Genomic DNA, 16,322 nt, shown 5'->3' with positions numbered 1-16,322 from the left:
CTTTCTTTAAAAGCGCAGATAATTGAATTGAGTTCGAGTTTTGTATATATTTAGTAATTTATGTGACTAGTTTCTTTATAGGAGATGGGCGCTCAAAATTATTGAAATCATTGCGTAAGCATGCGTTGACGAAAGATTGTAGTCTTCGGATGAGCACGGATGTAAGCGACCAGTATTCGCAGAATTGAAGATTCCTAGCTTAGTTTTGACTGATATGGAATTTGAAGCCCATATGTTGTACAACTGTGAAAATGCTGCACGAGTTTTGTTGATATGGTGAGCGATGCCTTCAATTGTTTGTTTCTTTGTTAACAGTACTAGTAGCCCCGCCAGTGTCGGGCATATTACCGGTCATCTCCGTCTAGCTCATCTAAAGGTAGGCCCAGGAAACATGCTGTTTCGACGGGTTGGGTCCAGAGGGAGAGGGGTGTTAGATGAGTCGATTTTAGGGGGCATGTGAAGAGGTGGTTAGTGTCGTGCGGGGTGCCTTCACTTGCCGGACAAATGTTTGGTATGTCGGGGTCGATTCTGGATAAGTAGGAGTTTAACCTGCTACAATATCCAGAACGTAATTGTGCCAGTGTAACACGTGTCTCACGAGGAAGCTGGAGCTCTTCATCTGGTATAGGTGGTGGTTGGACTCCGATTACGGCATTCACAGAACGGGAGGTTAAGAAGGTGGTGACGGTCTCCCGCGGAATGTCGTTGATTGACTGTCTAAACACTGTCAGGTCTAGTAGATTTCGGTCAGTTTTGTCCTGGATTTCGTCTGCGTAGTTTAAGAGATGTTTCCTGACGTGCCTAGGAGGCGGCGCAGGTGTCTGCAGGGGTAACATCTCAGCAGGAACTGCTTGCTGAGCAGTTTGTTATGCTCCATTACTGGAAGCATTTGTGCCTCGTTGTGAAGGTGTTGAACCGGGGACATCAGGAGGCAACCTGTTCGAATGGCAGTATTTTGGCATGTCTGTAGGTTTATCCACTGCGTGTTACTAGTTCCAGGCGACCAGACAGGCGCTGCATAGTTCAGACCAATTGCCTTAAATGTCGATAGCAACAGTTCTTTGTCTTTGCCCCAAGTGCTGCCGGCAAGCGATTTGAGGACCTTGTTGCGGTTTTGGACTTTAGTGGCAATTGCGGTTGTGTGCGCTGAGAAGGAGAGCAAACTGTCGGAAGGTTATACCCAAAATTTTGGGGTTGTTTACCGTCGGAATTGGTGTGTCGTTGTCTTTTACCTTAAGGGACAGCTTGACCTACTTTGTCCAGGTGGTAAAGAGGGTCGCCGTTGATTTAGTGGGGGAAAGTTGGAGATTCCTCGCAGTGAAAAAGCGAGAAAGGTCGGTGCGGTAGTTTTTCACTTTGGCACACAGGCCATCGATGTCTTCAATCGTCCCGCCTGCTGGTGTGATTTTACTTCCGAGGTATCAAAATTCCATCTTACCATTGATCTTTCCTCCATATACAGTAAGCCGGGGGGTCTCGATTTGCGAACAATATGAAATGAATTCAGTTTTGCCAACGTTTATTTTAGGGCCAACTTTGCTTGCGGCGACGCTGAGCTGATTCAAATATGTTTGCAGACCTGAACTTTTGACGGACGAAAGCGCTATGTCATCTGCATTCGATAATTCTTCTAAATCTTCATGGAAATTCCAGGATACGCCGCGTTTGCCTGTCAGCGCTTTATTCAGCACATCGTCGAGGACTATGAGAAATAGCAATGGCGACAAGAGGCAAACATATTTCACATCGCATTTCGGGCGGATCGCATCCGCGAGTTGTTTCTTGTGTAAAATTCAATATTCAAAACCTTCAGAATGAGCATTGATAATGCTGATGAGTTTTTGTAGAATTTCTCTAAAACGTAATGAAATCCAAATAGAGTTGCGATCGATGCTGTCAAATGCAGTACTTAAATCGATTAAGCAAGCGTGAATATCCGACTGTCATTCAATGATTTGTTTAAATAATATGCTAAGACTGACGATATGATCAGAGCAGGTCCTGTTTGTGCGAAATCCGGCCTGCTGTTTACGTAGTTGGAGTTCAAGATATGCTTGTATTCTATTAAGCAGGATTTTGCACAAAATTTTGGATGGGATGTTGATAAGTGTGATGCCCCTATAATTTTTACACACGGATAGGTCGCCTTTTTTGGGACTACACGTTCACCTTAAGACTGAATCACTTTATTACTTCTCGTTTATTCACTTACAAGTTCAACTTACAATTGAAAACCCTGTCTGTGCGATGTAATTATCTGTCGTCTTCGTCTAACATTGTTGTGTTGGCAAATATTATTTTATTGGTGAAAAAATGTGTATATTGTGAAAATTTTTCGGAAACCATTGAAGTGCAGCCCCCATCTAATCGCTTTCAATTCGTTACATCGATGTTTTTTTTATCGATATATAATGCTCGTTAATAGCGTTAAAGTGTTAATAGGTGTTTTTAATTACTAAGTTTGTGATATCACTACATCAATGACAACAAACGCAAATATAGACGAAAATTTTGAAAACCCAGACGTAAATTAAAATCTATTTTTATTTCGTATTGTGTAATTTTTAACATAATGGCTTTTAGTTCGACGAAGATGAATTGGGTGAGGAGCAGTTTGTCTCCACTACGGCTGGAAGGAAACGACTGTTCAGCAAAGAACTGCGATGCATGATGTATGGTTTTGGAGATGATAAGAACCCATATACCGAAAGTGTGGACTTGTTGGAGGACGTGGTAATTGAATTCATAACCGAAATGACACACAAGGCAATGGAAATCGGGCGTACTGGTCGTGTACAAGTAGAAGATATTATATTCTTAGTTCGAAAGGACCAAAGAAAATATGCGCGAGTCAAAGATTTGTTAACCATGAATGAAGAATTGAAAAAGGCGAGAAAGGCATTTGATGAAATTAAATATGTGGGTGAGTACTACAGAAACAGTAAAAATTAGTTCGGTCACAGATCAGTAATTCATTTCATTTTCTTCTAGGTAATGAGGCAAAAATCAAATGACAAAAATCTAAATAACAACATTTGTGTGATGTATTTGCAATGTATATTTTTTAGAACAATTAAAATATTCTAGTAACAATGACGTGTTTAATCAAAATAGTCTTCGATATCAATATCTGGATTAAGAATGTCATCTCCATATGGTGTGAGGTCTATGCCGTTCAATATTAAATTCTCGCAGGTCTCAGCAAGTTCTGTATTTCCAATCAATATTGCTCCTCGTAGGCGTCCATTTTGTAGTATAAATTTTATATACTCTTTTTGGGGAGTGCAACGGAGTAATATTTCATAATCAGTTCCTAAGCCTTGGCCATTATATCGACCAAGTAGTACAACTGAATAACCAAAAAGCTGTGTTACATGCCCAAAAAGTTCAAAACAGAAATCTTGATAAATTACTTCATTTCTTAGTTTCGCGCTCATACTACGCCCAGCCATACAACCCATTTGACGCGCTTGTGTCCATAGCCTCATTTGTAACCAGTGCTCTCCATGCTCCCAGATACAAGTACAAACATCACCAGCTGCATAAATCCCTTCTACATTAGTTTCCATCATATCATTTACGGCGATTCCCCCGTCAGAAGCCAAAGTTAGAGGCACTGAACAGCAATAATTATGATGCGGTTCAACCCCAGTCGCCGAAACAAGAAAATCACATTTAATTTGTTCTCCATTGGAGAGCTTCACAACTAACAGGTTATTCTCTTCTATTATTTGTTCAACATGGGTTTTGTAATACATGATTGGAGAGTCTAGCTCAGCAACTGCACTTCCTTTAAGTGTAAAATTTCTATGCCAATCTGGACCTAGAGCAGCCCCATGTTTTATTACATCTTTACTTTGATCTTCTGATAGTATTTCGGCGTATCTTAACCGTTTAACGATTGAGGTGGCCTCCGGTTTTTCAACTGAAGCAATCTTTTCCTTTGATTTATTATGACGCATCGATACTTGGAAGAAATGTGCAGCACCAGCATCTACAAATGTTGATGCTATATGACCGTCTTTGATGACCCAATGTACTTCAACACCATGCAGTTCGTAAGCAAGTTCGCTGGCAATGCCACCGTTGCCCAACAATACCACACTTTTTGCATTTTTCAAACGCCGCTGTAATGTCAGAACTGAATCAGTGTCGCGTATTCCAATAACACAAGAAGTGTTATTGAAAATTAGGTGAGGTACAGCTCCTGTACAAAGACAAATTGACTTGTAAAATATGCTGCGCCCGTGTTGGGTTATAGCGCGATGTTCCGAGGCTTCTATTCGCAGGAGCTGGTCGACTATGGTTACGATTGCTGGGGCAAGGTGTTTGGTGTCTTCCAAAGACTGTTCTTTTACATCAAATTTATAAACATAACGTGCGACAGGTTCTAAATTCGCTATAGTTTTTATAAGGCTGGATTCCGTTAATAAAATTATACTCTCTTCTGGATGATAAATGGCAAGGGTTTCTGCGCATGATACACCGGCAATGCCACCGCCTACGACTAGGAAAGATACCGAATGTTCCTCGAGCTGTGAATTTTTGTCATTGCTATAAGAGTCCATTACTTTGTTGCTTATACGTAAGTTTTACAGTGATTTTTTTTAAATTATTACAAAAGCCACTCGAATATGATTATTGCGTTTTATTTGCGACGTTGCCGTAATATTCGTCAAGATCGAACTTTCGAAAAGGGACGTCAAAAGTTATGAGCCCGTAATCCCAAGCACGTTCTATAGCCACTAGAAGCTCAAAATGTTTTTTTTGACAGAGACCTGTTTTAGAATAACTTAGAACTTTACCAGTATGCGGCGATATAAACTGGCGTAGTAAGTCAATATTACGATGATCTAAGACTAAGTATTCGTCACGACAAATAGGACATGGATTTCCTGTAGAAATTACACCTTTGCGTATGCAAGTTTTACGTGTTTTACGAGGAGGTAATGCCCCTTTATGGTTACGTCTACAAGGAAAAAGAATGTGGGATAAACAAAATACCAACAATTATATTAATTAATACTAACCTATATTGCTCCCACACGAACTGGTCACCATATGTTTCCTTGTAAGCAGAACTTTGAAGATATCGGATTGATGTTTCTACTGGTATAATCTGCGTTCGATCTTTTTTCTGGTCCTTCACTGCATCATCTGTAAGATTTACTGATTCAGAATCATCTTTAATTTGTTCTTCTTTAACTTGGCATCTTAAAACGGCATTGGAATGAAAATATGTAATTTTGTGAGGACGAACTACGCGATCAGCAATAGCAAATGTACTAGTCAGATTTCTAGATATTCCTCTCAGAATTGTAAACATTTTACTATGCAATAATGAAAAATTACTACCGTTCGTTTCTAACCATAGATAACTAGATGTGAAACTTATTCATTTTGAGAGAGAGCGCGCCCATGAGGACGTTTCAAAACTTGGCAGCACTCACACATTATGGGATTTTGAACAGCTGATAGGCGAAATGGCAGACTGCCAGAAGAAACGCGCCAAAAATAACAGACGAAAACAGTTCGTTTTTGCTTAATGGAGAAAAGACGTGTTAAAATGTTTATAATTATTTATCTTAAATTGAAATGTAATAATTTGAATTTAAGTGAGGTTGTAGAATCCAAAGCTCGTTATATCCTTTTCGACTTCTACTTTTAATTAGTCTTATGTACATAATGTAATTTTATTGAAAACTGTGTATTGGTTTATGTAAATTTGTATATACGTAAATATTCTATGGTTGAAAAGCGTAAGTAAGGGAACTGAATTTGTGTTTGAGATATTTTACAAAAATTAAAGGTAATCTGCTTTAACTTATTCTGTTCGTTGTTTGAGAATTTTTTTTTGTTATCCAATTTCTGTATTCTATTAAAAATCGCAATAAGTCATGTTTTTAATTATAACTTATGTTTTTCGCGTTCATTACTTTATTATTATTAAATTACTTTTGTATTTCAGTTTTAAATAATTTCATTTACATATAAATTTTTAAATTTTTTGCTTATTTATGTACATATTTCATACGGATTGTGCTTATTTTTAGTAAATGTAGGTGTTTACGAGTGATATAAGGCTATTGGGCAACCGCACACTAAATACTAACCTCAATGGTGGTGTGGAAACTAAAAATTCCAGACCGTTGGTTCAAAAATACCCAATTCATGTTTCTACCGGTGTGGCAATATTGGAAAATGTTATAAAAAATGCACATTTTTCAGCGCTCTCACGAGAAAAAGAGTTTCACATCTAGTCATCTATGTTTCTAACCAAATATTAAATAAGAATTTAGAGTAGTGTCAATCAGTGTTACCGTACAAAAATTTCTAAATGTCGAAAAAGGTGTCACTGCAATTCTTTAAACCACGTATACAGTGATGTCGAACTAATTAGGAACTACGGTTTTTACCTACTTTGTGGGGCACATGGAAAAATTTGTCATAAAAAGTCGAGGGCTGCCAAACTATTAGTACCAAACAACGCAGTCAAAAAGCAACGGAGTTAAAAAGCAACGGAGTCAAATTGTTAGCATAACCAGTCGTTCAGACAACTACAAGCACGTTTGTGTGGCTTCGTACAAATTACTTTATATTTGTTTTTGTTTATATTTGAGTGAAGCGTAGGTTAGGTTGGACTTGGCTGATCGAATAGATCTCACATAGACCAGAAATTGATCCATAGTGCTAATAAGTGTTTGTATGGGGAGTTTAAGAACTTTATTATTTGTTTTTAATACACAGTTTGTAATACGTTCACACATAAGTAGATGATCTACTTTTTCGTGTTTAACTCCCAATCCGTGATTAAAAAGCGAGATTATAAAATAATCCAAGATAATAACCATACTTTTTGACATACATTTCTGTGTTTTCTGTGTAATAGATCACTATTTTTACGCGTGTAAAGATAAACGTCAAAGTAAAAACTACATAAAATAGATGCCGGTAAAGAAAACAGGTTTGCAGACATAATTCTAATAAAATGTTTGTTAGGTATTATTAACTATGCATTCATATAAAAAAAACGTTTGTCCATAAATGTGTGTCCTCTTGTTACTTGTTATAAAATGTAATATCGAATTTCGAATGCGTATTGCTGTCATAATTTTTTGAATTCTAAGTAAACGTCGCTTACGGATTTCCTCCAACTGTTTATTATTAGTAGCCAAGTGCGCAATTAAATTGACTATTTCTTCTATTTGCCTCTTCTTCATATCACTAATGATAATTAAACAAACCAAAAACAATAAAATATTCCACCAAAATAATTTCTATGAACAAAAATCATTCACAATAGTATTGACAGCTGATTGTCAACTTTGCAAGTAATCTGCCTTATGTGAACGGGTAGATTAATTTTTTGGATTTATTGGTTATTAATGCATATGTGATATATATATATATATACATATATATGTGTAAATATATATATATCGTCGGTTAATGTGAAGGACTTGGCTTCACTTGGTGTGTCCAACTGGCGCCGGTTAGCACGAGAAAGAAACGACTGGCGCGCTTTGCTAAACTCGGCCAAAATCGCGTAAGCGGTTATAGCGCCAATTAAGAAGAAGAATGTGAAAAATTACGTATAATGTCTTCTGAAAAATCTCGTATAATAGACAGTTTTTACATTCTACCGTAAAATTTTAGTACTTCAAATACTGCTCTGTAATAGAGAGAAAGAAAATTTACTATTTTGTATAGTAATATCGTATTTAAATATACATATACAGAGAATAGGGAATTGGTTTTCTAATATATTTTTTCCCCCATCACAGAGTAGACTCCCGTAATTATCAACAGCTAGCTTCGTTTTCAGGTCGTTGCGGCGATAATAGAAGCTGTTCGTGTTCCACAGCACTTCACGCTGATAAATTTTAATGGAACACGGAGATAACTTTTAGCGTCTCCTAATGTTTTTTCTGCTTACAAATTGATAAATCTTTAAAATTATAGTATTTACTTTTTATTATTATTTTTTTATTATAATAAAGCTTATACAATGTTAATAACTATTATATAAACTGCATTGAGCATTAGCATCAGGGGCTAACAACTTCTGAGTAGGTCGGCATCTTTTAGGAATGCATACATTGATTTTACGTTTTCTTTAGATGGGTTCATAAGTAGTGAGGTGGGGAAATTAATATATATTTAATCTTTTTATATGCGTTCCCAAATAATCGTCCTTATTGTAAATTTCCTTCTGAGTAAATATTCTTGTAAAGTTCAATAAATACAATAACGAGATGGAGATTATGGGTATATTTGGTCACATGGAAATTTACGATGAGGCAGAATATTTTAACATAAACAGCTGATATTGAAGCAGAATTTTCCACTAAGTCAATTAATTTTTCGTCGTTCATTTCTAATATTCAATTTTTTTATTGCAAATATCAAGACAAATGTAAAGTATTTCACAGCTGCTTACGGTTACGGGGAAAACCCAAAATTCAATACGGCTGCGGTTATGTTACGGCGTTATGGGGCGAATTTTTTTTGTCAGTCAAAATAGATTTTATAAATTGAACGTGTATCGCTTAGATTAAAGCAGGCATTTTGGTTTAGTGGCAAAGTACGGGAACGAGCCGATCATCGATATTTATGAAACCGATGAGACCGATATTGAAACCGATCTGAAACTAATAAATTTAATGTTCTCTCATTTCTGTTAGAGCCGGGAGTGATTAAATTCAAAAATTAAATATCTATATGTGTTTTATTACTTTTAAGTAATTATTTGTAAATCGCAAAAATTCAAAACGTGATAGAACGATAGATAACACTCTTGCAGCTTGTAGTTTCGATCTATGTCCTGATTTGAAATCTCCAATCGAAGGAAAATGCAGGTGATCAGATAAATAGTTTGTTTTTATAGTTAAAGGTTGAATAAAATATATCCATTATCTCTAGAAATAGGCTAATTATGTCGCTACAACTCGATCATGCCACGGTACGAAAGCTATCTCACGAATCCTCAGAAATTAGGCTGCGAACTTTGGAGCAAATATGGAATAAGCTGAGTCGTGCCCTGGAACACAACGAGCAACTGCAATTTAAAGCAGGGGATTTATGCAAACAGCTTATCCGTTGGTTTGGGTTTCAACCATTATGTGCTGTACCGCGAGTTCTTAAATTGTTGCTATTGATTTTGCGTTCCAACTACAGCGAGGAAGCCATTCAACAGTTAGGCGTGGAGCGTTTCAAAAAAGAAATAGAAAAAGTAAAACTCTTACTTAAGAAATATCCCACCGAATCCCAAGCAGTAGATGAAATAAATCGTTTGCTAAGTGACTACCAAGAGAATCAAATGAAAGATGAAACGGATAAAGTTACAGAAGCTTTTAATTTGCTTTCCCTTCCTGCTACGGGTGAAGTGGGGTGTGCTAAATATGAGAAGTTGATAAGCCATTTTGAACCAACTGATTTCGAACAAGTGTGGTCAAAACCGACACCAGCCGATTTTACAGCGCTCTCATTTATAGCAGATTTGTTGACAACAGATATTGGAAAAGTGGAAATGACAAATGCCCTTCTTCATCTGGAAATTACAATGCAAGACTATCCAGCCGAATATATGCTTCAGGCGCCACATGTTTTTTTGGCTCTCATGCATTTGTTCCGCTTTGACGATGACATCGAAAGCAAGAGTGTGTTAGAAGATGTAGCTCGCCCTATCAATGCATTCTTGAAGCTTCTTTTAGCCCGTCTAAAACTGCGCTGTAATGTAAGTGCATGTTCAGTAGACACAACAATATCAAAAACACTCGGAAACACGCAATTAAAAATCGGTACAGTATTACGTGTTGTTTTTGAAAAAGGTGTAAAACTATTGGAAATTTGTGTGCGAGAATTTCGTAAGGAAGCCCGTCAAATTTTCGAGATCCTAAATAACTGTATGGAATTATATCGCAATCAACGGCTATTCATTGATACAGATATTCTGAAGAAGTTAAACAAAATTATTCTTAGCTTTCAAGTTTGTTTCGAGAAGGATGAACATTTTACATTACAACGAATTAATTGTCTGTTGATTATATGCCTACTGGACGATGCATTACTTCATAATACCAAAATGCAATCCTACAAGGATGATTCCCAGATGTTAGAGTTTCTGCTGCGTGACTACACATTTAAAGAAAATTTTCCGCAAAGGTACAAAAACATTCAACTGCGTGTCCAAAAAAATGTTGGGCGATATCAGAAGTTAGAGCGATATGATAACTGTTTTCGAGCGGCGGTATCATTGTTACAGCATCCTCAAGATTTCGAAAGTGCAGGAATTATAATTAATGGACCAGATATTTGTATCGCTTTAGAAAATTTAAAAAGTGTAAAACTCGTTGAACATATAATCAGTGCGATTATCGATTGTAATGCACTTTATGTATCACAACCCGAGTTACGTGCAAAAGCTAATCACCTTTTAATTCTACTACTGCGACTTAAGCATGAGCCACTGCGGACGTATGTCTACAAAATGCTTGCTATGGCTATAAAGCGTCATTTTGCTTGCTTAATGGAATCTGAACGCTACTGCATTGGATTAACCCATGAACAGTTACTAGATTCTCAAGTGTTAGGTATACCGTTGAGTAGTGAGTTTTTACTCAATCTGATTTACGAATGTGGCGAAGGAGCTAGGGAAAGCATTCGCAAAATTAGTGAGGATATACTTATGCTAATATTGAAGTCACAGAACTTAGTAGGAGAATATTGGGCGAAATATGTGGAATTATTGTTACCAGTTTTGCCGTTGTTACAATGTTGCACAAAATCTCCACAAATTATAAAGCTTTTGCAAAATTTGCTTGATCCAGATACAAAGCAATTACCATTTTTGGCGGTATTGCAAGGGAATATAACATTCATGTTTTATCACGATAGCACCGTGCGAAATGAAGCATTAACTCGACTCATATACATGATGAATTCGGTGCCGGAGGCTGAAAAGTACGTGCCTAATATTCTTTATATAAGTGACATAATACCCAACGATTTGTGCATTTTGAAAAAGCCGCGAGTATATCAAGGAATCTTTGTTGATGCTACCGATTTTTGTGAGCGAGAAACTTTGCATAATTTGTTGAGCTTGTTAGAGATGCCCGATGTGGACCCTGTGATACGTAAAACAACACTAATGCAATTAAATGTTATGTGCCAACAATGGCATAATTTGGCAGCATTTTGTGAGGAAAGTGCGCACTATTTGATACTACGAGCGCTCGAAAACTCATTGCTAGCTGCATCGTATGAAGATTACACTGGAGCTGCAATTCCTGCTATCGGTGTGCTCTGCAAAGTTTTGCTCTATGACGCCGCTGTGCGCCGCGAACTCTCCGAAACGCCAAATATGTATGTGTTACTATTACGAGCACTTTGTCTTTATCAGAATGATATACAGTTGCGTCAAGACGCTTGTATTTGTCTTTTTTTACTGCTTTATGCTAATTTCCTTGTAGTATTGGGCAACCAACGGGTGGAAGCGCCAAGATTGTTAAGTCATTTAGAGATACCACTGAATTGCGAATTTCAGTCTTTCGAGCAAGGCAATATTTCCTTTGCTGAATACAATAGTGTTTTTGAGAGCAAATTAGAAGAAACTTTATACGTGCGACATTTGTTAGCTCACAGCTTTTGCGACAAACAAATCCCTATACCTAAGCTGTACCTGGAACAGCAAAAAAGCTACGATTTTGATGTTGACTTGCAGTTAACGTTACGCGATTGGCGTCTGATGAATGCTACGATCCCGAAACAAAATATTCAACGTTTTTTACGAGCGATGTTCAATGCTACAAATCACGAGTCGTTAATGAATGCAAGTGTTTCGCTGCAACTACAGCTGCTTGTCCGAGATCAGCAATCTGGTACTGCTGCCACATTGATGCCTGATAAACTAGCCACTGAGTTATATAGTTTAATTGGCAAATACTTACAACTACCACCGGGTAGTGAGTGTGATTTTGATCTTTTTGAAGAATTGCTAAACCTTTGCGATTTGTGTGTACGCCTGCCTTTACCAACAGTGAGTATCTGCCTAATGGAGGAACTCATTGCGGACTTTCAACATGCTATGATAGCACTTCTTAAAAACACGGATTTATCACTCCGATTAAACTTGAAATTGTGCACATTACTTGGAAACGTAGTCAGAGCCGTTAAATCCGTAAACAGTCGCCATGAAGGAGACGGGCGCATTTTTCATAGTAACTTATTTGAGTTGATCTTTCAATTGATAACGCAGTACTTTCAAAAACGGGATCTACATCGAGTACGTTGCTTATTACATCTACAGAAAGTATTGAGTGCCTTCGATATTGACGTTCTCGATGAGCAGCTCCTTGGTTACTGCAGGCGTTTTATCAAACTATCACTTGCTTTGAGATCGTCTACCTACACAGGTGCACAATGGCAGATTGATTGCCTTACCATTGTATGTCAATTGTATGCTCAAATGGAACAACCAAAACATAATTTTAAGCTTAGTGATTGTACCGTTAAGTATTTGAGTGGTTTATGTGGTCACTGCAACCGGCAAGTGCGCGCGCTTGCCTGGTGTATTTTAACATATCTGTCGCGCTATGAAGAGCGTAATGATGAAAGAAAATCGCTAACATCAGGTATTGACTTTATAGAAAAAACGCTATCTTATCTTCCTGGAGGTTTTATGGCATGCTGTTTGTGCACTTTTTTAGATATCGGCGAAACAAATGTGGTACGCCAGTTGGCGGCCAATTTATTTACTAAATTCCTCAGTGATAACGGTAAATATAACGATGCATATGAATTGCTTACGCGGCATAGATTCCTCTCAACCGCAGACGAAGCTGTACGTGGCACCTGTGTATTTGAGGAACAATTACCTACACAAATTGATTCCAATTCAGTAATCAGCATAACCAGCTGCGAATTGATAAGCCTTTTTTGTCGGATTTGCTTGAGGATGCTGCAAATCAATGCCGATTTCGCCACTGACTTGTGTGCAAGCGATTTTATGATCAGATTGTATGAGTTGCTGAAAGTGCCATCGGCGCAATCTAATCCTGCGTACTACACAATGTGCGGCGATATGTGTCACTTGTATGGCTCGTGTTATTCTGTAAATTTTGTTTTTCTGCAACGCACTTTGTGTCGGGATCATGCTTGGTTAATGCACTTTTACCAGTTGCTCGATCAGCCACTTGCGTCTGATTCCGTTATAGTCAATGTACTGCAGCTTCTGTTAATTATATGTAAAGATGATTTGGCCTATGAAAAGTTGTGCCAAAAAATTGCTAAAGCACCTGAATTTCTTGTGAAACACTTTTTACGCGCTTTTAACGTCGGCAATGTCGATACCCCTTTGCAACGATGTTCTCTTGCAGCGCTTAGTTTATTACTAATTAAATCCCAAAATAAATTGCCCAAGCATGATGAACAAAAAACGTTTTTGACAGTACTTGAAGATAATATTGAAATAAGAGATTCAACCATCATAAAGGAAGATCGTAGTGCGTGCAAGACAACAAATATGGACAAAAATGTATCGAACAGGCAGTGTGGTGATATGAGTCGCGATTCAAGCGCTTACAAAATTGCTCCGGCGGATAATGAAAAAATCGAAAACATAGCCATGGCAGGCAGCACTAGCTCATTGCCGGGAGTTGTTCGTAAATCTGCAGCTGCTTTTATTTTCGTTGAGCTGTTTCGGCTTTTTCAGCACCTATATACAGTTCCGGCTTGCAAATTTAATACTGCGCCATCCAAAGCACAAGTACAAGTTGGTGAAACATTGGGTGTTCTTTTGGGCCTTTCTCCCGAAGCGAGGTTGGCAGCAAATGGGCTGAAACTTTTTGATAAAATTACGCAGATCTTTACTACGTTTTTTGAGCAGTTTAAATGCACTGCCACTACGTATGTGCGTCGATATGGGGAGAGCAAAAAGGTAGCATTAATTAAAAATTTTCAATTGCTGTTGAACATACATTTACATTGGTTTGCGGCTCCTGATGCAGCGCTTACTGATAATTCGCAAAGTGTCGCTCTCTCTAAGCTTACAATGCAGTTGTGGCCGTGGCTACCATATTCTTGTGAATTAAAGGAGTTGGTATTGCAGGTGTGCACCTATCACAGCGAACACTCATTTGTGGTATGTCAACAATTTTCTTCGCTGTTTTCCGGATATGCCCATTCATTGCTACAACTAGTCATTAAGTTGGTTGTAGCTGAAACAACAAAGTTAAAAGCGAATAAAGCTGACGATTTTCCAGTTATCAGCACAGGATTGCGCGTCGTTATGAATTGTTGCTCTTGCGCTGACGGTCGCGTCACCATCATTAAGGCACACATGTTGGACATGTTCGATGGCCTGCATCCGTTTCATTTAAAGTCGCCTAAAGTGAAAGCGGAAATATTGCGCTCATGGTTGCAGTTTTGGGAACTATTTTCGCGCTACCAAGAAGGTGCACAAGTCCGCAATTTACGAGCTTTATGTGATGTAATATCTCGAACTTCTACCCAGAGTGCAACACGCGTAATTCTGCTGCGTATATTACGTAATATGTGTTTCTTGCCTAGTAATCGCTCAGCAATAATGAATTCAGCGGATTTCATTTGTGTCGTCGATGCGATTGTTGCCCATCCATTAGATTCGAAATCGACGTCAAATGCGGTACTGGAATGTGCATCCTATGAAGAACAATTGATTGTGTGTGTTGGTGTTTGGAAATTAGCATCAGCGGGTGTCAAGTATGTTGCGCTGTTGCGCAGCACCACTTTGGCCAGGCATCTGCGGCAATTACATGAACAACTAGCAGCGCTCAAGGAAACAGACTCCAAAAAGTTTTCCAGTATCTCTTTTGCGAACGACTTATTATATGTTCTTGATGTAGTTTTAAATATATTTAATAATTAGCTAACAGTTCCTTGCATTTATTTTAGTTCTTTTAATTTAATAAAATATTTTTTTACAAAATTAGCCCAAGATGATTTAGGATTAAGGTTGAATAATTTGTTGTATGTACGTGAAGAAATAAATTAAGAATTAACCTTGATACGTTACAAGAGTCAAAATTGGGACTTTTTCTTTCCAGTATGTTCCACAAAAACTTATTTTTTTTTAAATTGTTTCCATTAAAAACTTGTTTAAGTTCATCATTTATTTGTATTAGCCAAGCATACATAATGATTTGAAAACATTAATTTTTTTTTTTAGAAATGGGTTTGCCCTTTGTATTTTCGAACGTTTTGAATGTTGTAGAACGGAATTTTTGTACTAAGTAAAGAAAGATCGCTGTATTATTGAGCGAAAGAATCTCAGTTATACTTCGTAAATTTCAATATGACGAAAAAACGAACTAAATTAATCGTTAGTAAACCCAGATTTAACATTAGTTTTATCTTTGTACAAAAATTTAACCGATCACATTTTTTACCTGCGAAATATTTATATTATATTATTAATCAATAAGCATAAATTTATTAAATTTTATGTTACTGTAATTTCTGTGTATGCAGCTTAAGTCGAGTTATGATAAAAATTAAATTTTTTTATTTAATAACTTCTAAATACTTAACCGTTCGCTTAATTTTCTATAGAATTTTCTGGAAAAAATTAATGGTATAATTGTTTACTGGAACTTTCGTTTCGACTTGAGCTACTATGCCACAGCCATAGCAAAATACATTTTATAAATTATTGTACCAAAACGGGCGGTCGCGTAGCTGATCTAGTTTGTGTGTGATTACCACAAGGAGGACACAGGGTAATTGTCATTTTCATTAACGACTTTATTTCAGTCAATGATGTAAAAATCTTACAGACTAGATTTACTTGAAAAACTTAAAAACTTAGCCTAAATCTTACGGATTATTTTACAAATTACGTGATAACTTAGCCTATGAGTAAAACGATGCAATTAATTGCGAAGGCAAATGGGGCTAACGAATAGTGATTAGCTCTAACTGTGTCAAAATTAAGCAGCGGTTGAAAACGTAAAATTCTGTGAGCAACATTAAAACCTAACTGTTCGAGTAATTCAGGACTATCAATGTATCCACAAACTAGATCGAAGCGAAACATCGGCAACTGGATGGTTATTCTTCTGAAACCGCAAAAAAAAGCTTATAAAAATCATCTGCGGTTCAGAGACGGCAAAAAACTGTAGGTATCTTTATTTGAAGGCCAACATCATCACTTGCGCCACAAATGATGCGGACTCCCCTGATGGGACAACATTCCTCAAAAACGTATGTGCAATTTTTTCACCATTGCTGATTTGCTATGGAAATGCTACAAAAATATTACAAATGGACAAATATTACGCGTACAA

General features: G+C 37.3%; 4 protein-coding genes across 5 annotated transcripts; 2 read left to right on the top strand and 2 right to left on the bottom strand.

The window, feature by feature from the left end:
* Positions 1-2,404: 2,404 nt before the first annotated feature.
* Positions 2,405-3,093, top strand: LOC128863637 (transcription initiation factor TFIID subunit 13). The gene is made up of 3 exons (XM_054102887.1): positions 2,405-2,525; positions 2,584-2,923; positions 2,992-3,093. The coding sequence occupies exons 1-3, from the start codon at positions 2,481-2,483 to the stop codon at positions 3,012-3,014; spliced, it is 408 nt and encodes a 135-aa protein (XP_053958862.1). The 5' UTR covers positions 2,405-2,480; the 3' UTR covers positions 3,015-3,093.
* Positions 3,021-4,568, bottom strand: LOC128863635 (pyridine nucleotide-disulfide oxidoreductase domain-containing protein 1). Its single transcript, XM_054102885.1, has one exon. The coding sequence runs from the start codon at positions 4,566-4,568 to the stop codon at positions 3,102-3,104; it is 1,467 nt and encodes a 488-aa protein (XP_053958860.1). The 3' UTR covers positions 3,021-3,101.
* Positions 4,569-4,630: 62 nt separating this feature from the next.
* LOC128863636 (28S ribosomal protein S18b, mitochondrial) lies at positions 4,631-5,385 on the bottom strand. The gene is made up of 2 exons (XM_054102886.1): positions 5,031-5,385; positions 4,631-4,969 (listed from the first exon to the last, which is right to left on the bottom strand). Exons 1-2 carry the CDS (start codon positions 5,324-5,326, stop codon positions 4,639-4,641), a joined length of 627 nt encoding a protein of 208 aa, XP_053958861.1. The 5' UTR covers positions 5,327-5,385; the 3' UTR covers positions 4,631-4,638.
* Positions 5,386-8,648: 3,263 nt separating this feature from the next.
* LOC128863029 (protein rotatin homolog) lies at positions 8,649-15,512 on the top strand. 2 transcript variants are annotated; one of them, XM_054101924.1, is made up of 2 exons: positions 8,649-8,858; positions 8,929-15,512. In XM_054101924.1, the coding sequence occupies exon 2, from the start codon at positions 8,936-8,938 to the stop codon at positions 14,903-14,905; it is 5,970 nt and encodes a 1,989-aa protein (XP_053957899.1). In that variant the 5' UTR covers positions 8,649-8,858; positions 8,929-8,935; the 3' UTR covers positions 14,906-15,512. The 2 variants fall into 2 exon arrangements, with proteins under 2 accessions (XP_053957899.1, XP_053957898.1); XM_054101923.1 differs by having other exon boundaries at positions 8,923-15,512.
* Positions 15,513-16,322: the final 810 nt, after the last annotated feature.

The sequence above is a fragment of the Anastrepha ludens genome, chromosome 5, assembly GCF_028408465.1.
Source record: "Anastrepha ludens isolate Willacy chromosome 5, idAnaLude1.1, whole genome shotgun sequence".
NCBI classification, from domain to species: domain Eukaryota; kingdom Metazoa; phylum Arthropoda; class Insecta; order Diptera; family Tephritidae; genus Anastrepha; species Anastrepha ludens.
This window is presented reverse-complemented; position numbering and strand designations above follow the sequence as displayed.

Coding starts and splice junctions, on each gene's coding strand:
- LOC128863637 (XM_054102887.1), top strand. CDS start 2,481: ATGACAACAAACGCAAATATAGACGAAAATTTTGAAAACCCAGAC. Junction 2,526..2,583: donor AAAATTTTGAAAACCCAGAC/GTAAATTAAAAT, acceptor AATGGCTTTTAG/TTCGACGAAGATGAATTGGG. Junction 2,924..2,991: donor TGATGAAATTAAATATGTGG/GTGAGTACTACA, acceptor ATTTTCTTCTAG/GTAATGAGGCAAAAATCAAA.
- LOC128863029 (XM_054101924.1), top strand. CDS start 8,936: ATGTCGCTACAACTCGATCATGCCACGGTACGAAAGCTATCTCACGAA.
- LOC128863635 (XM_054102885.1), bottom strand. CDS start 4,568: ATGGACTCTTATAGCAATGACAAAAATTCACAGCTCGAGGAACATTCG.
- LOC128863636 (XM_054102886.1), bottom strand. CDS start 5,326: ATGTTTACAATTCTGAGAGGAATATCTAGAAATCTGACTAGTACATTT. Junction 4,970..5,030: donor TTCGTGTGGGAGCAATATAG/GTTAGTATTAAT, acceptor TTTTCCTTGTAG/ACGTAACCATAAAGGGGCAT.